This window comes from Primulina tabacum, chromosome 13 (assembly GCF_025594145.1).
Source record: "Primulina tabacum isolate GXHZ01 chromosome 13, ASM2559414v2, whole genome shotgun sequence".
NCBI classification, from domain to species: Eukaryota; Viridiplantae; Streptophyta; class Magnoliopsida; order Lamiales; family Gesneriaceae; genus Primulina; species Primulina tabacum.
Genome location: NC_134562.1, coordinates 31468104 through 31493540, shown reverse-complemented (window position 1 = coordinate 31493540; position 25437 = coordinate 31468104). Strand labels below are relative to the sequence as shown.

At 35.2% G+C, this 25437-nt stretch overlaps 3 protein-coding genes across 6 annotated transcripts; 2 read left to right on the top strand and 1 right to left on the bottom strand.

The window, feature by feature from the left end:
- Nucleotides 1-537: 537 nt before the first annotated feature.
- Nucleotides 538-4048, top strand: LOC142522785 (uncharacterized). The gene is made up of 3 exons (XM_075626323.1): nucleotides 538-783; nucleotides 1331-1411; nucleotides 3407-4048. The coding sequence occupies exons 1-3, from the start codon at nucleotides 625-627 to the stop codon at nucleotides 3740-3742; spliced, it is 576 nt and encodes a 191-aa protein (XP_075482438.1). The 5' UTR covers nucleotides 538-624; the 3' UTR covers nucleotides 3743-4048.
- A 917-nt stretch (nucleotides 4049-4965) lies between these two features.
- LOC142523356 (cyclin-dependent kinase A-1-like) lies at nucleotides 4966-8605 on the top strand. Its single transcript, XM_075627129.1, has 7 exons — nucleotides 4966-5537; nucleotides 5875-6159; nucleotides 6239-6556; nucleotides 6711-6932; nucleotides 7146-7237; nucleotides 7323-7428; nucleotides 7567-8605. Exons 1-7 carry the CDS (start codon nucleotides 5208-5210, stop codon nucleotides 7906-7908), a joined length of 1695 nt encoding a protein of 564 aa, XP_075483244.1. The 5' UTR covers nucleotides 4966-5207; the 3' UTR covers nucleotides 7909-8605.
- A 4050-nt stretch (nucleotides 8606-12655) lies between these two features.
- On the bottom strand, nucleotides 12656-25031 carry LOC142522617 (crossover junction endonuclease EME1-like). 4 transcript variants are annotated; one of them, XM_075626114.1, is made up of 13 exons: nucleotides 24568-25031; nucleotides 23975-24115; nucleotides 23659-23724; nucleotides 23455-23561; nucleotides 21612-21785; nucleotides 20485-20638; nucleotides 20217-20326; nucleotides 19441-19616; nucleotides 14995-15058; nucleotides 14779-14897; nucleotides 14556-14645; nucleotides 13659-13773; nucleotides 12656-13113 (listed from the first exon to the last, which is right to left on the bottom strand). In XM_075626114.1, exons 1-13 carry the CDS (start codon nucleotides 24881-24883, stop codon nucleotides 12931-12933), a joined length of 1815 nt encoding a protein of 604 aa, XP_075482229.1. In that variant the 5' UTR covers nucleotides 24884-25031; the 3' UTR covers nucleotides 12656-12930. The 4 variants fall into 4 exon arrangements, with proteins under 4 accessions (XP_075482229.1, XP_075482228.1, XP_075482227.1 ...); XM_075626113.1 differs by having other exon boundaries at nucleotides 12657-13113; nucleotides 23659-23817; nucleotides 23975-24109; XM_075626112.1 differs by having other exon boundaries at nucleotides 12658-13113; nucleotides 23659-23817; nucleotides 24568-25030.
- Between the last annotated feature and the right edge of the window lie 406 nt (nucleotides 25032-25437).

The following is a 25437-nucleotide window of genomic DNA, read 5'->3' as shown; positions in this document are numbered from 1 at the left end:
TTTTTCCACGATAAATACAAAACGCGTATTTTTTTGCTACGAAGTATGTTAAAACAATTCTTCCTAATATAATAGGAGACGACTTTCTGATATTTTCTATGATTATCTTCGAGAGAGAGTTTGCTTCAAATATTGACTAAGATTCTATAATTGATGAATATTATACTTTCAAAAATCGTAAATCACAACTTCAATAGTAAAAATATGTCTGTATGGATCATTTCTTTATCTTTTAGTTAAGAAATGTTTAATTTACATTTGATCATAATATTGAATGATTAATTTTATTTAAACTTCATTAATTTCTTGTTAAATGATGGAGATATAAAAAAAATTAATTTTTTGGAACATACGAGTTCTTTAGTAAAAATATTGAAAATCTTATTACGATTTTAATTACTATGAATTATTTTGTTTTTCGTTGGAAATAATTTTTAGAACAAACGGTGAAAAGTACCACCGGCCACGTAGCATTTCAACGCGACCACCCACCCACCCCACGTCTTCTATAAATAAGCGTCGCCTGCGTTTCCATTGCAAACTTCCAAAAAAAAAAAAGAAAAAAAAAGAGCAAACCCAATATCTACACTATCACAACAACCTAGGGTTTCTTCATAAATTTCGATGGGAAGGAAGAGGAAATCGGATGCGACGCGGCTAGATGAGGTGGATCGGAGCATGTATACCACCTTCTGTGGTGCGGCCAACTCTCTCTCCCAGCTCTACACCCAAGCCATGCACCAGCAGCGGCTGTCCTTCCAGGCTGGTGAACGCCACGCTATGGTCTGTTATGTTGCCCTCTTTTTGTTATTTTCTTGCTCAATTCTTTATCATGTTGGTCGGTATGCATTTTGTGGTTTGTGTAGCTTTTAATTATTCAACGTTTGTTAGGAATTGCCGGATTCATGAGAATTGAATGAATGAAATTGGGCTGATGCGTGCAGATGTACGTAAATTGTGTTGATACTGGGTCTAATTTTTTAATGAGTATGATTGTTAGTAATGTGTAACAGTAATAAAGTTCAACTTTTTAGGTGATAGTTTTCCTGATGTAAGGTTTTCAAATCTGTTTTGTTTCTTTGTTTTGAAAGGATTACTTTGTTTTTTTTTACGTTTTTTGTTTTCAATTGTATATGATTATGCAAATGTTGCTAAGAAATTGTATTTTGCGTTTTTGTGAATGCTAGTTTAGAAGCACCAATTAGACACGTGCAATTTTTAGTGCTGAAGAAAGTGTAAACAAGTTTCTATCAGTTTTTATGGCTTAACGTGTCATGGCGTTGGTAGTAAATAACTGATCCAAGCTAGTACGTGTTCCTTTTTTGTGCAGGAAAAAGTTAATAATTGGATTTTGAGACAGCATGAAGATGGGTTGAGAGTGACGATTGGTGACATATTCACATATCTCCAGGTTTTTTCTCTTGCATTTGTGAATTTGTGATGCATAATTGTTTTTATATATCTATCATTATGCTTATAAACGTGAGTGCATTTTATTGATTCTTATTGGATAATTGCCTTCTTTAGTTAGTTTGTTAATTTCGGTAGTGTTGTGTGATTGGCTTCAGCTATATTGATTTTGGATTGCATTGCAAATTACTAATGAAGACATCTTTGATTATATTCTTGTATAACTATATGTGATTTTGTTGGCTCACTACTATTTCCATGAGAAGGATCAGAGTGCATCTTATTATCATTTGTGTCAGCATGGTTCTCTGGTTTTTGATATGCCGAGTTTTGATGATGTAGCTTCAATTAACTTGATAGGTTAGTGTATCCAGTGGGCCTGAATGGTAGTGTTTTGACTTGTAAAGAAGGCTTATCAGAAACTCAAAATATGTAATAGTCATAGAGCCTACAATCTAGGGTGTGCTTTTCCAATCATCTTCTTCATTCCCAAAAATAAAATTTTATTTCGGTAAATTTATATTCTCATCCATTTTCACATTTTTAACGTAATCATTGATTTTAATTTAATTTCACCCGAAAAATGTTTTTGTTATTTTTATTTTATTTTTATGCTATCATTTTAAATTTTAAAATAACCTGCATGCTGTTAGAAAGTTATAAATTAATGTTGTGACAGAACTGAGCACATTCACATGTAACAAGACATTTTCAACAAAAAATATCTTGTCTGAAAACAAAGCGAATATATACTACAAGTGGATGGGATTTGAATCAGTTGATTCCTCTTTGAGTACTTCGTGTCATATTTTAGCTTAGATATTTCATGATTTCTGTTTCTGCTTGTGATCTTGTATGATGGTTCACACATATATAATTTTCTAAGATACTATGAATTTATATTCCTCTACGTGACATCCCTAAGAAGTTGCGTTTATTTTCTTATTTTTTGGTTGTCAATTTATTTAGATAATTCAATCATCTACTCCTATTTTGTATTTTTTGAATTTCTTACAAATTTCTGTATGATTCAAATTTGAATCCGTGTCTATATGCTTTTTGGTGTTTCACAATAATTTAAACTTTCTTGCAACTCTGGAAGTTCGAAATACAATTTTTAGCGAGGAAGCATGATTTTGTGAGTTTCAAGACCGAATCTTTTCATGAATTAAGGTCAGAGTAAGCTGCTGAACCTTTTCATATGAAATTATTATATGGGTACTTGTGTTTCAAGTCATGGATTTTCACTTTTTATGTTCATAATGTTATTCGTGTATCTCAATATCGTAAGTACCAGTTTAAGATATATAAGAAGAAAATGCACTTCCCCTTTTTCTTTGCCTTTTTTGTTTTTTTAATGATTTTTCAGGTTTTAACAAGTTATTCTCCTGAAAATGTTTAGATACCTTACTTCTGTGCAATAATGCCATGAATTTTATTGTTCTGTTCAATTTATTGTGAAATACAAACTACACTCACAAATACTTTTTTTTGAGAAGTTGACCAGAAGGTCTAGCTTAATTGGACATGTGGTCTTTGCTTTTAAAATCTCTATTGGAAAGCAGACTTCAGTTGTTAGGGTTTGAGATGATCATGATGGGTGATATTTAGAAGCTTAGCAATTCAGTATCACACTCGACAGTTGAAAATGTTATGAGGCAGAAAAAGTGTGTACAACAGATTTTCTTTCCAATGCTAATCTTTGGTTTGTTAAGTTGATGGATTAAATTGATGCATACTCATGCATGGCGAGCTGTATTATATTTAATTTTTCTTCCTAGTCATTTTGGCTCTAGCTCCCGTCTCCTCTTTCCCTCATTTTATTCAGTTTCTCATCTTCCATTTCATTTATATCCTTTGTTTCCCTGTCATACCAGCTTTTGTAGTTTAAACGGAGGATAAAGCTGTTGGAGACCATAGAATTTTGACACGTAGTGGACTACAAGATGTAATTTTTCTATTTTTTGTCGAACTCCTTACATTTACAAATGTGCAGAATGAGCTCAATTATGGGACCGATGAACCTCCGTCATCGCCGAGGCTGCCATTCCAGCAGCATCAACAGACTCAAAATGCAATACCGGGAGCTGCTGCATTATCTGTTAACGCATTTGGCCCAGCAACTATAGGACAAGGATTCCGTTCAGGCATCTCGGACCAGACTAAAAACTCCGTTTTTTCAAATGCTCTCTCTAGTCCTGTCCGCCGTAGTCTCCAACACTATCACCAGTCGAACAGTTGCAACCAAACCCGAGACCCAAATCCTCCCAGTTCCAACGACTCTTCAATGGATATGCATCCCGATAGTCCTGGGCATGATTCTCCATGCTGAAACCTAATCTGCATTTTGTAATCGAAGAACTATCACCATGAACTTGGTACGAACATAAATACATGCGAAAGTTAAGTTTGTAAAGAGCCTGGTTCGCACTTAAGCGTCCGACAAGAATAGCCGGTTGATACTACCAGTTGAAGGTGTGTTTGGCTTGATATACCTGCTATTGGTTTATTTTTCATGTTTGAATTCATCTAGTAGTTCACCATGTTTTGTTGTTCAGGAACAACAATCTCAAGATGTTGCATGCATGAAATATACTCTTTGCATATAGTTCATGTGATTTGTTTTTAATTTTTACTACTGCTTTGGGATTTCCGATTTTTACATAAGATGCCTTGGGTGTTTGGTTTGCGCATATCATGTAATTGGTCTATTAGGGAGACTAGATGTTTATTCAATATTATAGGATGTATTAAACGTTCTCAAATGAATACATATTTACCAATGAATGGTAGTTTATTGATTATAGATTTATTATATCAATCTGAAAATGACTTCAAAAATATATAAAAAGAAAGAGTAAGAGAAGGAAAATTTTGGTTAAACGTGTAGTTCTCTTGATGGAAGGTTCGAATGGTCCAAGTTTGGCGAAGTGGTTGAGTGATTTGCGGATATTCAGTATATGTTAAATACTACCGATTGTCGATATTATCATGACAAAAATTGGTTATGTTCGTCATACGTTAGAATCCCCACGATTTTTTCGAGTTTCTTTTTTTCTCCCTTTTATATGTGTATATATCATTTTGTCTTGTGGATTCAATTAATTTGAAGATATAAACCAATATATATATTTTGTGTAGGTTTTTTTTGAGATGGTCTCATGAATCTTTATCTGTGAGACGTGTCAACTCAACCGATATTCAGAGTAAAAAGTAATACTCTTAACATAAAAAGTAATATTTTTTCATGGATGATTTAAATAAGAGATTCGTCTAATAAAATACGACTCGTAAGATCGTCTCACACAAGTTTTTTTTATATATTTTATAAGGCTCGAAGATAAACAACCAAGATATTTTACAAGCCTATATTTCGTTTTCCGGCTCCTAAGTTAATAAATACTAAATATTTGAATAGATCATGCCTATTGGTACTAATTACTGTAACTAATAAACAGAAACTAATCAAAATAATTTTTTTTTTTTTTCAAATTTTCTCAATTTAATTGAGGGTTTATTCTGGCATATGTACGAGTCCAATATCCAGCTAAAACGTAACTTTCTCGACGAAACAGTCCCACTTCATTGGGTATGCTTACAATGTTTTCGGACTTTATTGTTTTTACACAAAATGCCGGCTTCAAGTTATTGTCTTTTTTCCAGCTATTTTCATATCAGTCTTAAACAAACACAAAATGTCACCGTTTCATGCATCCTATGTTATCACCTAGTCATTATCATCATTTAGACACCTTAGCTAACGTAGAGTCGAGAATATTTGAGATTCGCTGTCGAAAATGGGGTGTATTCATGGCAAAGGGACCAGCCCCTACAGCCCAAAAAGAGGTGGCCTCGATAAGTTGAAACTTGAGTACGGTTATCATGTCAAAAGGCCCGAAAAAGGAGAGAGTTTAAATGTTAATAACTCGGTAAAGGGTGGTGGTGAAGCTTTCCATGCGGTCATTCCAGTTGGTGGTGGAGGCATTTCACAGAGGACATCGGTTAAGAACATCGCTGCTGACGAGTTTGTTGGGGGATGGCCTCGATGGCTAGTCGAAAACGTTCCAAAAGATGCTTTGGCCGGCTTGGTTCCAAAGACTGCTGATTCATATGATAAGCTTGCAAAGGTGGTAATCAATATTGAACTTTTGAATCACTACAAATATAAAGAACATGCATGTGTTTAAGACATGATGGGCATTGAGCTAAAATTCTTATTCTTCTCTCTTGATTTAGATTGCAATCTATCATTTTTCATATTGGTTGGTACTAGATATTTTTTCGAAAAAATAAAATTATTCGTCTAAACAGTATCAAATTTGGTCCTATATAACGATGACAAATGTGATAGCTGCGGAGAAGAAGTTTGTATTATCAAAGTGTGCTGAGATAGAAGTTCTTCTCCGATACTTCGTTTGGTTATTTATCTCGTGATAGAACGTATATAAATTTCTATATTTGCAGGTAGGCAAGGGAACCTACAGCAACGTGTACAAGGCTATGGAAAAGAATACAGGAAAGATTGTCGCCTTAAAGAAGGTTCGTTTCGATACGTCAGAACCTGCAAGTGTGCAATTCATGGCAAGAGAGATCATAGTACTGAAGAAACTTGACCATCCCAATATCATCAAGCTTGAAGGAATAGCCACTTCAAGAATGCAATATAGTCTCTACTTAGTTTTCGATTTCATGCCTTCAGACTTGATGAAAGTTATCGCTCGTCCTGAAGGAAGGCTCACGGAACCTCAGGTAAACAAAAAGAAAAGAAAATTGTCCCTCTAAACTTTACTTTTGAATCGTGAAATGATGGTGCTTTTAAATATTGAAGGTCAAGTGTTACATGCAACAATTGCTTGGGGGTCTGCAGCATTGTCATGAGAGGGGGATCTTGCACCGGGATATAAAGGGATCAAATCTTTTGATCGACAAGAATGGTGTGCTTAAGATTGCTGATTTTGGGTTAGCAAATTTCTATAAAAATAAGCCGAAACGCCCCCTAACGAGCAGAGTAGTGACATTATGGTATAGAGCTCCAGAGCTACTACTTGGCTCCACAGATTATGGAGTTGGAATCGATCTGTGGAGTGTAGGATGTATTCTTGCTGAAATGTTTGTTGGACGACCTATTATGCCGGGTACCAATGAGGTAAACAAAATGCTCATGATTTATTGTTGTAGTTGTACCAAAATCCATAGCTATCGAAACATTATATTATGCTAAAATGATCCTATTTTAACTGTAAAGTGAGGTGGTTAATCTACTCTATGTTATTTTTTTCATGACGTTTTTTTGTATTAAGATCGAGCAACTTCACAAGATTTTCAAGCTCTGTGGTTGTCCATCAGAGGATTACTGGAAGAAATTGAAGCCACCGGCAACTTTTCGACCCCAACAACAATATAAACCAAAATTCCGAGAAACATTTTCGTATTTCCCCGAGTCAGCATTCAGCCTCCTGGAAGTACTTCTAGCACTTGATCCAACCAATCGTGGATCCGCTGTTTCTGCCCTTCAAAATGAAGTAAGTGAGAAAGAAAGTAATCATAGTACAATGCATCCTGAGATTGAACTTAACGAATGACAGACTGATAGGCACTGTCACGCCCCTATTCGTGAATATTTTATGCCGAAATTTTCACTGCTTCCTCTGTATTTTTTTTTCAGAGGTATCTTTCTACATAAGAAACTAGTATATAGTGCAGAAAGCTTACTCTTGAGTGATTTTTGGACACAGTTCTTCAAGACGAGCCCTTTGCCGTGTGATCTCTCTGGTCTACCCATAAATGAGGCAGAGGAAGATGGCCATATTCAATCCATGGATAGAAGGTATGCTATATAATTACAAAATGAGGCATGTTTTCTTGTTTCTGGACAATGTTTCATTGTTCACATTTCATTTCATTTCCACCAGAAATAAGAACTTCAACAAAATGCTACAACCTCACGAAATCCAAGCACGCCATAAAAGAAAGGTCTCATTCCCTGAACTCATTGGAGAATATGCTTTCAACACCAAGGTGGTGATGAACTATTTCATGCTACATTTTCATTTTATAAAAACTGATGATTGGATTTGATTTTGTATATACCTTATTATACTTGTAATAATAACAACAACAATAAGTTTCAGAATCAATAATATATTATATTTACAGGTTATTAATATGGCCAAGAACTCCTCCCAAATCCAAGAAACATTCAATAGTTCAACAAGTGAATCTTCAAGCACAAAACCGAGCAGCAACCAAGAAATTCCACCACGTTCGCCTACACCAGCATTTCGTTCTCAGCACACCCGATCTGCAAAAACCGAGGCTCATCCTAATGCCTTGAAGAACATCAAGAACTATCCTCTCTTGCTAGCATCATTGACCGAGGCTGCTCATCACCTTGAAGAGAGTAATTCGAGACTTTACCGAAGGTCTATCTCGAACATTGATTTTAGGAATCTTGATCTCGAAAAGATCTCAAAGTTGTTTGGATTAGAAGATCAATAAGCCACTATTCTTGTTAATCATGATACTTTTAGATGCATTTTTTGATATGATATGAAGCAATATATATTTGTTTTTAGAAGCGGAACATCAACTAATGACAAGTAAATAAAGTTTTTTCTTATGTCTTGCTTTATATATTTAAATGTTTCATATTGCTGCAAGTTATAATAGCTTTGTTTCATGAATCCTGATCAGATAAACCAAGCCATGATTCTGCAGCATACTGTTTAACTTGTATGCTAATTGATTTAATCTGATCATGTAAGTCTAGTGCTTCTGAAAACTACTTTAACTTCTCAAATTTCGTGGATCATCTTTTGCTCAACGTTTTCGAACTAGTTGCTGCTGAGAGCCTGAGACCACCCAAAGAAATTCACCATTTTTTGAGATGGAGCTAGAGGAATATCCGACTGCAATCGGGCCCGGTTTCGAGAGCATTTTCCAAGCTTAAAAGAGTACAAAAACAATCGAGTGATGTATATTAATGCCAAAAGAACATCACAAGTACACAAACCAAATATATATTACAGAACCTCACAGGGGAGGAGAGAAAAAAAAACTATTCAAAACTAGATGAGAATTACTTGATTATATAATCACACACTTGAAGCAAGCCATGTATGTTGGAGCAAAACTTCTTGAAAAGCAGCCAATCGAACACCTTGTGTCTTCTTCTTTTACCTCAGGATCATTCATACTAATTATCCGTGAGTTTGTTCTTGATCCACTTAAAGCTGTTTCTTAACGATGACTTGAACTTACCTTCCACGGCGAACTTATTATATCCGGCCACCCTTTTCCTCCTCTTCATCTCCGGGTTGTCAGTCGGGCCATTGAAACTATAGGACTTGGCACGATCTTCGAAGTCGAATCGTGCTTCGGCGTATGAAGTGGAGTAGTAAGGGAAAGATATGCTAGTGTCCATGATCAAAACACAAGAGGTTGACAAAGGAGAAGAAACAAATTGGTTGAAATTTATAATATTAGCTAGAAGAGAGTAGGAAAGCATTATGTGTACTTTTAATGTGGGTTGTATGGGTCATGATTTTGACATTGATAATGTAACATCACATAGATTGATATACATAAATCCAAAACCTCCCACGCTTGAATTGCACACAAATATTTATTGGATACTTGGCAAATACGTGCATGTCTCCAAACTTTTCTAAAATAAATAAATAAGAGAATCTTGATTTCATATTTGAATCTATATATAGGAGCACTGTATATAGATTTGCAAATATTTTATAGTGGGGTTAATTACATACACCATGATAGGATCGATTGAGAGATAACTGTTGAGATACAATATGTCGGTTCTTGAAATATTGAATACTGAGAAATTAAATCGAGTTTGATTTTATAACCAAGCCGAAAGAACTCAAACTAATCACCCTAAAAACCTATTAAACATTTTATAAAATATCTAAAAGATATGCAAGTTGACTGTGTAAAAACATTTTGATAGAAGCATTTTATCGACCACTTGATATGCAATATTTGGTATTTGAATAACACATAAAATACTTCAACAATACATCTTAAAAATAGTAACAATAAGTAAATGAAATAAAGTAAGTATGCAGAAATTTGTTTATGGATGTTTGGAGAATAACAACTCTTATGCCATCTCTTCTTCTACCTAGGAAAGTATCACTAGAAGACTTTGATTTATAAAACTCTTGTACAAACTCATTTCAAATTAGGACTTATTTCTTGCTTAATTGAAACTCCTAGCACACTCGATTGTAGGCTGCAATCTCACAATCTGTATAATATTTAACATCTATTATGTCAAAACTACAAACACAATATTTAATGTCTTTGTGTGAAGACTCACTCATCTGAACTTCGAAACTTAACTGTCATGTGTATGTGTGAGTGACTGTGTGTGAGGATTTAATTTTTTTATAGTGTATCTATATCTCAAATTCATCATCACAATTGGGCTTTCTCTCATTCTAACAAATTTCTTCATGTAGGTTAGTTGCTCATGCTTTGAATCCACTTCCAAAGCTTGTATTTGATATTCAAATTGTTGTATTTATGATCTCCAAAAATGATATAAACGTTAGATACAAGAATATGACGGTTAGTAAAGTTTCTATATTATTTCCGACATTGAAAGAATCATATTCGCGATTATGTCCACTTTCCTCATCTTCTGTTGATTTTGGGCTCTTCTGGATGTAGCAGCTACCGGTTTTCAGTAGCCATCTCTATTAGTTTGTGCTTTGCTGCACTACGAGGTATGATTTTCAGCACTCACAATTTCAACATTCATGATTTCAGTAGTCATGTTTCTTGCTTATAACTTTTTATTCATTACTTTCTGGATAAAGTGATGAACATGAAGTTATATCTTCTTTTCTTATCTTTCCACGGAATTAAGAATCATATAACTTAGAGCTCAAAGAAGAGTGTTATGCTCGAAAAAAATCAGTCGCGTTAGAGATTCTGCTCTAGTGACTTTTGAGCAATCTCGAGATTTCACAGTACTTATGCAAGCATTAACCTTTTATAATTCATTAAACAATTTACCATGTGGGTTGTATATTGTATTGTAGAATATATATCACTTTAGCCATGTATTCATATTTTTAAAAGATGAATTATTGATAACTTGTCATGATTTTACATATATTATGCTGGTGCAATGCAACCGTGTGGGAAAAGTTTGTCTATTTTGTGGTGCGTTAGTGTTCATCGCTTAATAATCGTCATTTTCTGAATGGGTGGTGGGGCCCGATATTTATAACACGATGTGGAATGAGCTCCTCTAGGGCCCAATGGGTTCTAAAACAGACAGCATAATGGTGGATTGGAAGGGCCCACTTAATTGAGGCTTTTTTTGTTCATTCATTTGTGGGCCTCCAATGTCTTCACCATACCATTCATCCCAAACACATCATTTCCAGCTAATTCCATTTCTTTTGTTTTTTTTATAAAAAAAAAATAGCATAGGCACAAGTTGCACTGTGCAAAATTAATATTAACAAGTTCTGTTATATAATAATAATAATATTGCATATAGATATCTATTTTAAATATAGTTTCTTAAATATTGAAATTATAAAATTATATATTTAATCTGTGAGACGGATCGACTCGATCCATGTATACGGTCTCACGTAAGTTTTTGTGTTAAAAGAATTATGCTGACATTCTTCAACTTTTGATTTTTCGAAGCTGAGTTCAAACTAGATCAAGTTTATTAGCTTGATCCTTGAATTGAGCTTCACCAGCTTACAATTTGACAGTAATGCACTAAAAAATAAGACAAAAACTTATGTGAGACGGTATCACGGATCGTATTTTATGAGACAGATATCTTATTTGGGTCATTCATGAAAAAAGTATTAATTTTTATGCTAAGAGTATTACTTTTTATTTTGAATATCAGTAGGATTGACCCGTCTCATAGATAAAGATTCGTGAGACTGTCTCACAAGAGACTTACTTAAAAAATAATGACACAAGGTCAACTCCGAGGTAGTTAGTAAAATAATTTTGATCAATTTTTGTATTAAAAAATAAATTTCCTTCAAATTATAATAAATTATAAATACAGAATTTTTAACATTGAATGTGTAATATTTATAACTACTAGTAAAGGATACTTTGAATGTGTGTAGACAGACACCTAGCTATGATAAAAAAATGTAATAATATCTGGAGAAAAAGAATACCTAAATTTTGACAAATTGAATGTTTTTGCGTGAAAAAATCTATAAAGAATTTTGAAAAAATATCGCCATACATAAATATGATGGCTGGCTGGATCACATGATGCTGGGCAGAACTCAGTTGAAACATTATGTTGGGAATGCTGGCGCACATTGTAAACCACAGCATTTAGTTGGCAACAGTCTCTTGTCCTAATTGATTTGAGACACACAGCTTCTCATACAAAATAATTACGCTTCCAAGAAAATATCTTCCCTATGAAGGGTTAGAGAAACAAAATCGAACCGACATGGTCTGACACGAAAAAATCATGTTTGGATTTGAGGTTTTGAGTTCGGATCAAGTTGAATTGGGCCCGATATCTGACCTCCAAAAAAATCGGGTTCGGGTCGGATTCAAGTCACTTCGGATTTGTTATTTGATTTAGTAAATATAATTTAATTTTCTACTATTAGAATTTTAGATACAAATCATATATAAAAGAGAATTTGTTATTATGTGTTTAAATTAATTTTTTTTGCATTTTATTACTTTTTAAAAAAAATTAAAAAAAATCAAAATCAGATTGAGTCGGATTCGGATTGAGCAATTTTTAAAAGATCTTGACACCCCCTAAAATAAAGGATCTTCAAATGGAATTCAGGCAGTGATCGATGTATTAATATTTATTATTATACCTTTTAAATAATTATTTTATTTGCGTATAACATGTAATCTAATCCTTTTATTCCTAACCCTAGAGGTATAAGTTATGATAAGCGTTTATCACTAGACCAAAAACTATAGTTTTTATTTTCTTATACTCGTGACAATGTAGAGTATACCTATTTGGATGTTAATGAGTCGAGCTTTTTAGGCCCATGAGTTCAGAGATGTGCGTGTCTATCTGCTTGTATTGTCTCATATCTTTTTGAGATCAGTCTTACCTTTTTCTTACCGTCGGTTATGTCCCCAGCAGAGACAATATTACCCGTTAAGATCTGATGTCATTCTTTTACGTCACATCTAGCCATTATCAATAGCTTGATGCACGAGAACTTCCAATGATGTCCTTCATTCCAGTACTACTCTCAATCACGCACGCTTAACCCAACATCCCTTAATAAGCATATAAATATGCTTCATAGGAGATTTGAACTAATAACCTCGCTCTCATATTAATTGTTAGGATCAAACGTTTATCACTAGACAAAAAAAGTATAACTGTCTAGCTTTGATCCCTTGAACTACCTATATCAACTGACACAACTATCGCCGGTATGGAGGTGATTCTTCACCGATCACATAAGAAAAGGTCTCGCCCCAAGTTCCACCCCTGACCACAAGCATCACTCAAATAGCAGAGGGATAGCTAAAGAAATCAGCACCGTTTTCAACGTCTTCCGTTTTGATACTCCCACATTGAGCCATTAGTATTCTGTATATTCTCTTGGAACAGACTTCACCCAATCTCCTATCATCACCAAATAAGCCTTCCAGTATCAAGTCCTTGAGCAAAAATTCCTTCTCGTACACCTAATATTTTTAGTAAGATATAATTAAAATAAAACAAACATTCCATCATAATGTCTCAGACAATATTCGAGCATTTTCTGCATGAGATGAATGAGATTCCTAATGGTAAACCAATAAAAGGTGGAAAAAAAAAAAAGTAGAACTCCCTCCACCAGGTTAAGAAATACGTGGAGGCTAAGAAATACCGGTGAATTTCTTCAGACGGCAGAGAACTGAAGTTAAAAAGACTGGTGCAGAAGTTGGTGTTAATAGGAAACAAGCATGAAATAAGTGTTATAAACATAATTTCTCATAGCTTGATGTCCTAATAACACATGATAATTCTCAAACTCGATGAAAATTGCCCTGGAAAAAGTATGTTTTCTGGTAAAAAAATTCAGTGACCCTTATTGAACAGAATTGCAACCATCGATAGTGAGAAGTATGGCACAAAGCCTTCTTTACAAAACTAGATCGGCAAATCTAACCTGCAATACCAGGCTTGCAACATTGTAAAGCTAGAAAACGTCACATCAAAACCAAGAAACTTGATATTCAAGACTCACAGATTTAGTAGGGTCCATGTAAACTCTCAAAAGAGATTTCATCGTGGGGTATTTCTTCCATATAGCCATGGCAAACCTTGGTTGTACCTTGGGTATGGATATCAGCGCCTTCAGCCTACATGAGAAATGAATTCAAAGGATATCTGATACACAAAAGAGCATCAATTTGATAACGAAATTAAAACAAGAACACATTCGAAGACAGGCATGAGAAGGTAGCATAACAGTTCTAAGAAGATATTTGTACGTCAATTTGAAAAAGAAAACAAAGGAAAGCAAAAACAGAGACTAATATAATAAGCATAAATGTATTACAACCTTGATAAGATGTCAACTAAAAGCATACATGATGTTTCAGAGTGAAGGAACTAGTCATGTAGTACTACCACCTGATGTTCAATGGTCATGTATTACTACCACCATTCAATGACTAGGACACAACCATTTTGATGCATCAGTACCTCTAAACATTTACTCCAGTTTCCCACCAAAACATCTGCAATTTGTTTACTGATCAGGCAGATTAGTTGGAAATAATCTTGTAGATAGTATTTGATTGACTTTTTCTGTAAATAGAATTGCATAAATCTCTGACTTTGAGGGATTCATTATTTCCTTATTTTCCCTCAATTTCCTCTATATATAGGACTCTAAAGACCGTGTATTATGGATCAAATTTTTTTATAAAACTTACCGCAGTTTTTAATATATTCTCTCCTCTTTTGCCATTAACTATGTCTTACAAACTTGGAAAGATAATCATGCATCCATAAATACTAACACTGAATGAGCAAATGTTGATCTCATTTTGTGAAGATATAAATATTTTCACTCTCTACCATCAACTGATCAATATGACAAATTTTCGTAGCTCGACAATTTTAAAAGACTACATACCACAAGTTTTTCTTTATCAAACTCTTGTCAATACAATCGTTTGGAATAATGGATCCATTAGCATTGACAGATAACCTCGTCAACTTTTTCCTGCATCATAAAAGTGGAGAAAATGAGAGTGAACAAGAGGGACACTAAGTACTGCTTCGGATCAAACAAATAAATCATACAAACATATATAAATGTTGATACAGTCATAGGATCAAAACTAATAATTTATTACCTAAATTGGCAAGAGGCGAGGCTGCATGTTAAACCAACTACGTGTTCAGCCAATTCAGCTTCATCAACACACTGCCTTGAATGTACTTTGAAAAAATCAGTGGCTAATTTTGATAAAACCTATGAGAAGAAGATTATTCTTTATAGTCAGACTTTCACATGGCATAACCAAACATACGTCGAGACTCCACACACTCAAAGTTTGTCATTCAGTAACCTCCTCTATCGCAGGGCGCCTCCAACCAGTGCTGCTGGCAGGATTCTTGTACTGTGCTTGTTCCCTGTGAATAGAGCCAGACATCAGTCACTAAAGTTATTAACAAAATGAATTAATTAATAAATAAATAAACAACAGCAAGAAAGAGTTTCCAGAAGAAATGAAAAAACTTCACTTAGAATTGTTCATAATTGTACAGAAGAGCTACAATGCTTGTCATCTATCAGTAAAGTGTTATGGACCTTGGTGATAGATCAAGGCCCACAAATAAATTTGTATACACTAGAAGGCCCAATGCCCAAAAATAGCATCACGCAGAGATGAAGGTAGCAGAAAGAATATTAGGGGAAGGAAGAGAAAAGTGTTGGTTATTCTGAAAAAGGTGGTGGCATTAGAGGTGCAAACGGAGGGACGTTGGCAAGAGATGGAATACAAAAAAATATAAGGGGAGAATATCGTCACACCAAAAGCATTTGCAATGCAAGGAGAAGGGTTTATGTTTCAAATGTGGTAAGCCTTACAATATGTTGCATAAGTGTAAGAACAAGATGATGCGCGTATCATTCATGACAGATGATGAAGAAGGACAGACTTTGGGGTTGCAGGAGATAGAAGAGTTGCAGCAAGAAAAAAATTCAGAAGTTGAAGCCACAAGCATTATTCTCTGTCAGCCCCAAACTATGAAATTAATGGGGAAATTGTGGGGATGGATGTATTGGTAATGATAGATAGTGGGGCTAGTCACAATTTGGTATCATGGGAATTGGTGGAAAAATTAGGTGTTGAAGTGTATGATAAGGTGAAATTCTGGGTAGTTTTGGAGCATGGGTGTAAAATTGCAGGACAAGGGGTGTGTGTCCATCACTAAGTGTGGATTTGGGGGTTTGTCAGTAGACTATTGAGGGATATTTATTTGAGCTGCATGGGTGAATCATGAATGTTATTTTAGGTGTTGACCGGCTAAGAATATTGGGAGAGGTGGTGGTGGATTGGAACAAAATGAGGATAAAGTTTGTCAAAAGTAGTTGAGAAGTGATTTTGCAGAGAGACCCAACGCCGTAGAGAACGTGGGTGTCTTTGCATTCAAATAGAGTTTTGTGGGGCCCTCTTGTATCTTAACAAGCTTCCAAAAGAACAGAAGGGTGAACAGGTTGAAAAATATCCAGCAGCACTTCAAAATCTGCTAAGCCAGTACGCAGATTTGTTTGATAAACCTCAAGGTTTGCCCCCAGAGAGGTGCCAGAACCGTGAGATTCAAATCGACGGATTATCGTATATCTGATAAATATCCTCCCAGTTATAGATGAGTTGCATAGGTCCCTAAATTAGGTTTGAGATGGGGGTACCATCAAATTCGAGTACGGCCGGAAGATGTGGCTAAAACAGTGTTTAGAACTCATATGGGTGACTACGAGTTTCTGGTAATGCCATTTAGCCTAAAAAAGGCTCCATCGATGATTCAAGCAAAAATGAATGAGATAGTGACGCCCTATTTAAGAAAATTCTTGCTGGTTTTCTTTGATGACATTCTCATATATAATAAGAGTTGGATGGAGCGCACGAATCACCTCCATAAAATATTAAGAGTACTGCAGGCTTATAGACTATTGCTGAATAAAAAAAAAGTGAGTTTGGCCTCATGGAGGTCGTGTACTTGGGACATTTAATTTTATCCCAACGTGTAGCAGTAGACAAAAGGAAGGTGGAGAGTGTTGAAGTGGCCAGAACCTATCAATACCAAGGGGGTGAGAGGACTTCTCAGTTTGACGGGATATTGCCGGATATTTATTTGTGATTGTAGGAAAATCATGCCATGGTCCCGAGTTATAGATTGTGTTACGGGCCGTGCAAAGGAAAATTCTCTTTATTACCAAGGATCCTAAAATCACCAGATCCTAGATATTCTAGGGTCCCTATGAAAACCCAACACTGGTATCCTAATATGATTCAAACTCAAATAACAATTCTAAATCAAATAAAAGACTAGACCAAATCTAATCTAAAACAATAAAAATCTAGACTCCTACTTTAAATTACTAGTCACCAAACAAGAAATGAACTCTTGACCGCTACATTACTCTTTCACTCGAAAGGGTGATTGTCCTCAACTACCAATGACAGGTAATGTTATGTCAACGGCATCACGTACTCCCCTTAATTTGTTGATGTGTCTTCAATTCCTTCAAGCAAAAATAGCTTCTTGCAACAGTGTCTCGCGGTGTAAACTCCATCATAGTTGTAACAGAGCACTTTTGCCCTTAGATCCTCCATCTCAGCACATCAATTTTTTTATGGAGTGTGCAGTGGGTTGTTGTTGGCATGCCTGAAAGTGTAGGACAGATCCTCCCATTGAGAAGTGTATCGCCGTTCACCAATTCCTCTAGTGAGTAGCTTCGGATCGGTGGTCCAAACCGTAAGTTGCACTGATTCTTGAACTGTCCCCACTGCATATTGTGTCTGTCCATTTCCAATTTCAAGAATCATAATTGTGCATTACCCATGAAAGGACGTGATCTCTAGTTTTTCATGCTCTAGCATCTTCTGATGCCGAAAGAATTGGTTGCAGCAACTAAGCCATCCAAGTAGGTCTTCACTACCATCAAATCAAGGGAAGTCCATCTTCGCAAATTTTGGCAGGTAAAAATTTCCCTCTCATCCCTTGTTGCCTCGCGGATCCTCAAGGCTAACATCATGGCAAGCGCGATGGCTATTTCCATCTAGATCAGATTGGATGTGGTGCGAGCGGCTGAAACTTGAAAAGATAACTCTGCCAATTGTGTGGCAACTTTGCTTCTTTTCTTCCTTATGCATCGCAAGGAAAATTTAAAATTGTTGCTGAAATAAGTGAAAATCTCCAAGTGAAAATCTCCCAAAAACTTTTGGTTTTGATACCAATTTGTTATGGTCTTAAAATCAGCAAATCCTAGATATTCCAGAGTCCCTGTGAAAACCAAAAACTAGTTCCTGATATGGTTCAAACACAAATAACAATTCTAGATAAAATAAAAGACTAGACCAAATCTATATCTAAAATAATAAATATCTAGACTCCTAATGCTTTCAACTACTAGACACTTAATATGCATGAACTTTTGACCATAACAAATCACTCTCACTGAACTATCAAAAAAATTTGGACGGAATGAAGAAGCAACCAGAAGAGCTTAAGGAAAGAATTTGATCAGCCCAATGATTAGATTGCAAGATTTCAGTCTACAGTTTGACATAGAGTGTGATGCACTGGGAAGGGGAATTGGAGCAGTGTTAGCTCGAGGGAGGCCAATTGCCTTTTTTTAGCAAAGCATTGTCTGAATGGGCGCTAGCTTATTTGCCTTCTCTTCCATTGTTTTCTCATTATTGCTTGCTTATTTGTTTCATCGAATCATTTACTTGATTTTACGTCCTACATTATACATTTTGTTTAAGTTGGCAAATGATTATTTTAAGTATTGAATCTCACTATCCTCTGTTCAACAATATATGTTTAAAGACCCAATCAGAATGTCTATGGAATATCAAATATCTAATCTTAGTTCAGCCCCATACTTAGATTCATGTACACCGAAATAACTCTAAACGGGTACATCCTACTTAGCAAGGACCTTAAATGCAAAGACAAATTGGTAAAGGCCCAAAGGGTCAAGGTTAAGAAAAAATGTTGCTTGTAGTCTTTCGAATGGAATAAGTTTGTCCGGCTAAAAGAATTCTATTTAGGATCTAAAATAGCAGAGAGAACAAAAGGCAAAAAGTCTACTACTCTCTACCTTATAATATGAATACCAAACAAACGCATTTAGCATAGACAATTTAAGGAGCATAATTGAAAGTCAATGACACTACTTTTGATAAATTATTAAAGTTGGAATTCTTTACTAAAGATGAGCTAAGGACAAACACTGAGAACAGTATGGTACAAGCAACTACCTTCAAACATTGTCAGGCTTATCAGAAACATCAAATGGCCACTAAGTTACCTAAAATTTAGACTTCTTTATCTCAAAAAGATTCCACAGAAACCATCCACCGTCTGACAATTTGACTTGTCAGCTGATAACGATTTAAAATTATCTCTTATGTATTCTGTTTCAACAAACAAATTTGGGTACATTGATTCCAAACCACATATAAAAAATCCTTAAAACAAAGTCAAAGAAAAGTCACAGCATGTCTTTGTGAATTTCATTAAATTTTTAGTCAACATCTGATGGAAAAGACCCTTGAACAAAAGCAATGAAGAAGGGTATTCCAAAGATTCTAAACAAGCACTGAAAGGGCAATTAATCCATTTTCATTTATAAGAAATATTGAGTTCTTGGCAAGTCTATAATGGACTATCTAGTTTAGGAAAAAAAATTGGTGAATTGCGTGTGCGAGGAAGGTTCAACGTGCCAATACAAATCAAGTTAATCTTCAAATTTATCATCAGGGTAGAAAAGTTTCACTCACCTTTTATTGATGTAGCCCATAAGCCTATTTGTTAGATAACAAATAGTATGATGAGGATAAAGGCGTTGAACACCTTGGATATGATCAGAAAGAGACTCATTCACAATTTCATTACAGAACTCCTCGGCCTCGTATATAATTAACACATAAGGAACCTTAATTCGTTCAGATGAAATCTGCGACAAAGTCATGCCACAAAACGTTTACATATAGTCATGAAAGGTATGAAAAAAGCATAAAGCCTGTAATAATCTAACAGAACCACATGGTTTTCATCTGAATCAGAGTTCTACAAAATCTAAAGTTAATCGCGTTGGAATAGTAAAAGAATCAATACAATATGTGGTTCATAATCCTGATAGGCATAAATGAGTCAAAGATAGAGATTCAAACCATTAAATGGAGTATTAATAGAAATTTTTATTTTAACCAAAGTGATTATATGCATAGTGCCATAGCATGATCATCCTATGACAATTTGCCAGCATCAACAATTATCAAAATGTAGACATCATAAACATTCAAATAAGTGGTATTATTTTAGTCAGGTCACCAAGTTTCATAAAATCTTTTTTTATGGATAAGACGGTGAATGATCCAACCATAAACAAGAAATCAGCCATTGGTAACATTCAAAGAAGACCCATAAACAGAAAATAACATAGAACAGGTGGCATAGCTATACGAGATGCCATCCATTGAAATTGAATAAAGAAAATAGATGTAGTATTTCATGATGTGAACCAGCATTTATCCAGGAAAAAAACAGCAATTACCGCAGAGATTTCTTCCGGAGCAACCATAGTCCATACAATAGATCTTTCGATTGGATTTGTCGTTACACGGTATGAAAGCCCTTTTTCTGAAAACCTTGTGAGCAGTTGACCTAAAGTAAGAAACTCAGCCGATGAAAGTAGTTGCTAATGGAAGCATCTTGCTTAGATAGAGAAGGTGATGCGAGGGAAAAAAGAAGAAGGAAAAACCGGTAAAAGGAAATAGCATTACCAGATGAAATAATAGAAAATAAACCAAGGGAGCCTTTACCTCCAATGGACCCCAATTCAACAACTTTTCTGTCAATTTCAGCAACAATAGATTTTAGAGCATATTTCCCCTTTTCCCACTTTTGCATTTCTTTCTGACGTTTCTTCAACTCAGCGGCTTCTGCTTTCGCCTCAGCTTTGAGCAACCGTTCTCGCTAATTTAAAGAACATGTAGGAGCAATCAATTTCAATACAAAATAACCATTAAAATGCAAGCTTGCATACAAATATAAAAAAAAAATTAAAGAATTAAAAGCTAATAGTTACAAAAGCGTACAAGAAATTCGTAAAGGTAAAAATGGAAAAACAGAAGCACTTATCATATCAACAACAAATATTACTCAAATCCCTCACTAAATTAGAGATCGAGAAATTCCTAAATGCTACATACTTCCCAATCCAACCAAATGGCCGAATCTTAATCTTGTCCCAACACTTTTCATCTGACTCCTTGTGATTATCGAAATTTCGAAATTCCTTCTATTCCGCTCTAGCCAAATTGATCGGCAAATACAATGAACTAACATTGTCCGAAAAATTTCATCCCTCCTACTAAGATCACGTCCAAGATCTCCAGCAAAAAGTTCATGCAAAGATCTTGGAACTATACAAACCAAACTCATCTTCTCCAAAGCTCCGAACCAAATACAGCTCGTGAAACGACAATGAATAAGTATGTGATCCCGAGTCTCCACCTTTTTCCGACAAAACACACCAATTCAGACAAAGAGCACAGATAGGCCACCTCTTTTGCATCATATTACAAACTGGTAGCTTACCCATAAACGCAGTCCACGAGAATACTAGAACCTTTGGTAGGATCAGTGATTTCCAAATAACATGAAAAAGAGGAAAAAAAGAAAAATAGTTGATCGAAAAGGACTCATAGAAATATTTAATTGAAAAAACCCTAAAGGATCCCCATCCTAAACCCTGATATCTACACCCTCCTCAACCAACATGACCCTCTCTAAAGATCCTAGCAAAGATCAACTTATTCATTTCCTCATTCCTCAAGTCCCTCCAAAAATGCAAATCCCAAGATATAAAAGAAGAAAGAGAAAATTCCTTCGACCGAATAAAATGAGAAATAGGCTTGTCATGAAATCGATGCATAATGGACATTACTTCTTTCTGTCGTTTCTTTTCTTCCATCAGGTGATATCTTTCCTCTTTTGATATTATATTTGGCTTCATTGCTTTGGTTTTCTGCTTCTTGTTACCTTCATTATTATCTTGTTCAGCCATGAGTCGATCCATAGTCTCAAAATTGTAAGCTTTATCAACATTGGTGGCATATGCCTACACCAGAAATTTTAAAGGGAATTAAAAACAAAGATAAAAAAAGAGAACCAGTCTAGGCATCAAGCTCACAGCGAAAGAACATAAATAAAAATTTATAACAGCAGTCAAAGAACTCTTAAAAAACACAATGATATTATCAACCATTTCAGCCACTTTTCTGTCTGTTGTTGAATCACAAAAATAAATGTCAAAAATGGCAGCAAAACAGTAAAATAATGAAGTAGCTTAAGTAAAAAAATTAAAAATTTATCGTAACTAGAAAAGTAGCAAATTTTTTAAAATATTGAAACAGTGAACATAAGCAGAAAAAAGGTTCAGATAATATCCATATACTGTAAAATCCTTATCTAAAAGAGAAAATGCAGATTCCTTGCACCAGAATCCACAGAAATTTAGATATTAACATATAGAAAGTGAAGGAAATTGAAGGTTCTAGGATATGGATTATGGGGTAACGACAACTTTGGAACAAATGTGTCGTAGCTGAATCTTCATATCTGAACCTGAGAAATTGCCGATTTATATAATCCAAACTTGGAGAGCAGTCATCTCTCTCTACGGTCGTAAAATGATTTGTCCCCAACTTAAAATTCTTTAGAGAAAAAAAATTATCTTATTTGACAAATAAAAATTTATGAAAATTAGCTTCTTCAAGCGGCTAAATCTCTGCATATCTAATTGTGTTTGTGATCTTACAGCACAGTCCCCCTGCGCAACTAGTACCAAAGAACAAAGTAATAATTAAAGTTGAAATATATCGTGTACCTTTTATTGTAATCTTATTTAAAGTAAAAACGCTATTTTCCAATTCGGGTCTTTTTCATGCAATTCTCTATTTATCTTCTTGATCCCCAATCCATAGTCTGTCCTCCCATATTCGTCGTGTGGGGAAACCTAAAGTGCCATCAAGGTACATGCATTTAATTGGATTTGTTGACAAAAATATTGAATACCCATGACGCATTTTATAAAGAGATTGTGTGGCATTATAGTTACGCTTCATAGAGTGGTTACCATGTTGGAATTCGTCTTTTTATCTCTTCTAGTTAGACGGCATAAGATAAAATTATCGATGAATATGGTGCACACAAGATTTGGCTCAAAGACAATCACGGCAGAACAGTTATGTTATCTGACAGGAGAGTAGAGGAAACACATCAAACTATAGAAGACCGTGTCAGCAGCGAGTACTTTGATGCACAAGCAGATTCTCAAAAGAGTGTAATGAGACCAGATTCAGATGTTGGAGAACATCAAGTAATGAGTTGCATTACGGACACGACACAGCTAGAAATAAATCTTCAGAGGAGCTCAATTAGCTCATGGCAAGGAATGTAGGATACAAGATCCTATCTTTAGCTTAAAGTTCTGAATTTTGGTGCTATTATAATTTTCACAATTATGGCTCAAAGTTTGGATTCACTAAACTATATTCTTGTAGTGTGAGGCTATTTTATTCACTAAACACACTCTTATTATTATCAATTGAGTTGTTTCTCATAAAAAAAAAATCGAATCAAATTTTATCATAATCAGGAATCGCATATTTTCCTGGTGTAGATAGTCAGGTGTGTGCAAACAACTTCAATTTGGAAATGTACATCTCAACATTTAAGCTACGCATGGGAGTAAGTAGTAGTAAATCTCATGCATTAAGACAACTCACCGACGATATGTCCTTTTCTGAAACCCTCAGGTAGGAACAGCCTTCTGGCATCGGCATGTTATCCACACTGTCCATTGAAAGTTTCTTCTGTAATTTTATGGAAGAGCCTGAAAATCATTTTTGTGCAACTTAAAATAATGGTTTCAGCTTTCGTAAGTAGGTTGACATCAGATGACATAATATAATCAAGTATTAAATACATACTAGCACAAAGAGAAGATGAACACTGAACAAATCTGGAATCGGATTCTGACTTCTCCATCAACTTCTCTGTAAAAGCATTTTCATTATGCTTACAATCTCCAAATGCACCAGTATTTTCAGACTCGGTATCTGATTCCAAGCATATCAATCCACTGATTTCTAAATTTAAAAAACATGAAATTTGGGGAAATATTGGTCAAGCTCAAGAATAAACTGAAAGGAGCACATTGCATGTTACATCACATCAAATTTTCAAAGAAAAGCTAGCATGCAATACTATATAAATTTGAAGTATTTAAGACAAAAATGAACTCACCAGGACACACATGGTTTAACAGCAAAGAGCAAGTTGGTTCGCATCCAGAGACCCCCGAATTGCATTTGACAGTAGTAACTTCTGATTTCATAAGTTCAGACATTGGAGTGTCTGGAACTACACGTTGCTCTGTAGCTAAAGCTTCACAGAAATAAACAAAAAACACATTCATACACAGCGGATATCAATTAAACAAATTTGATTGCACTGCATTTTGTGCAAGTCTGAAATCGAACATGAAATGGAGATGTACATATTATTATAATATTATATATCATGAAGGAAATCTAAACATAACCAAAACAGTAGAATCATAAAATAGAAACAAAAGAGCCCATGAATAAGCTGTGAGGCTTATATTCCTCGCAGAATAATGACATTAGGAAACTAGTCAAGACCTCTGCACCGGTAAACAGGAACATTAACATTGCGCAAATGCTAGGTTTGCCTCTGCTTACACGGGAAGGCTAGCCCCAAATCAGAATTCAAAATTTAAAAAAAAAAAAAAACTTCCGAAACGAATCACATTCCAGTAACTGAATTTGATGCATAAAAATAAAACTTTACGCTAATAACTGAAATATTTGACTTACCCGCGGACGAACATTTCCTCATAGAACATTTGACAATGGAAGCCGTAGAGGAGAAGGGTGTCTCGGCGATGAAAGAACCGGAGGATAACGCAGGACCCATCGAATATAACTTTTGTTTATCCGGCGTTGGATCATCATCGATGATAAAGACTGCGGAATCGCTAGGGTTTAAGAATGCATCTGTCCTCTGTTTCTTCTTGGAGTGAGGGAATGGAGGCGGGGTGATGAGGTCTATGGTGTTGGTTTGAAGAACCCGGGTTCGCCTATCTTCTTCTTCGGAGTCGGAGGGGATGTCCACAGGTACTGGCTGAGACATTTTCGCCGGCGAAATTCGCAGAAATCCGGAGATAAAGTGTTCGCGTGACTAGTTTGCGCGGGATCAGAACGTGGCGGAATTTCCGATCGGGCCTTTCGGGCTAGGAGTCTAGGCTAATTTCGGGCTCCGAGTAACGTCACCGTGACTTAGATAAATTTATTTTTGAAAAATAAATCTTTTAAAAAGTGGCAATTCATGGTAGAAAACGAGACAATTAAAAGTGAGGTACCTAAAATATGATATTGGATGTGAATACATAGCTGATAAATTTAAGTAATATTGTGCTGAGAATAGGACCCTAAACGAGCATCCAAGGAGCATGCAAATTCATTCAGGATTGCCTAAGTTATTTTGGGCTAATGAAATTAAGACAACAACTTACTTGATCAATAGGAGTTCATCAGTGCCTCTAAATCACATTATACCATAGAAGATTTGGAGCAACAAATAGGTAAATTATTCATTTTTGAAAGTGTTCGGTTGCCTCTCTTTTGTTCATGTTGAGGTTTATGCTAGAATTAAACTTGATCTAAAGTCCAATAAATGTTTCTTTA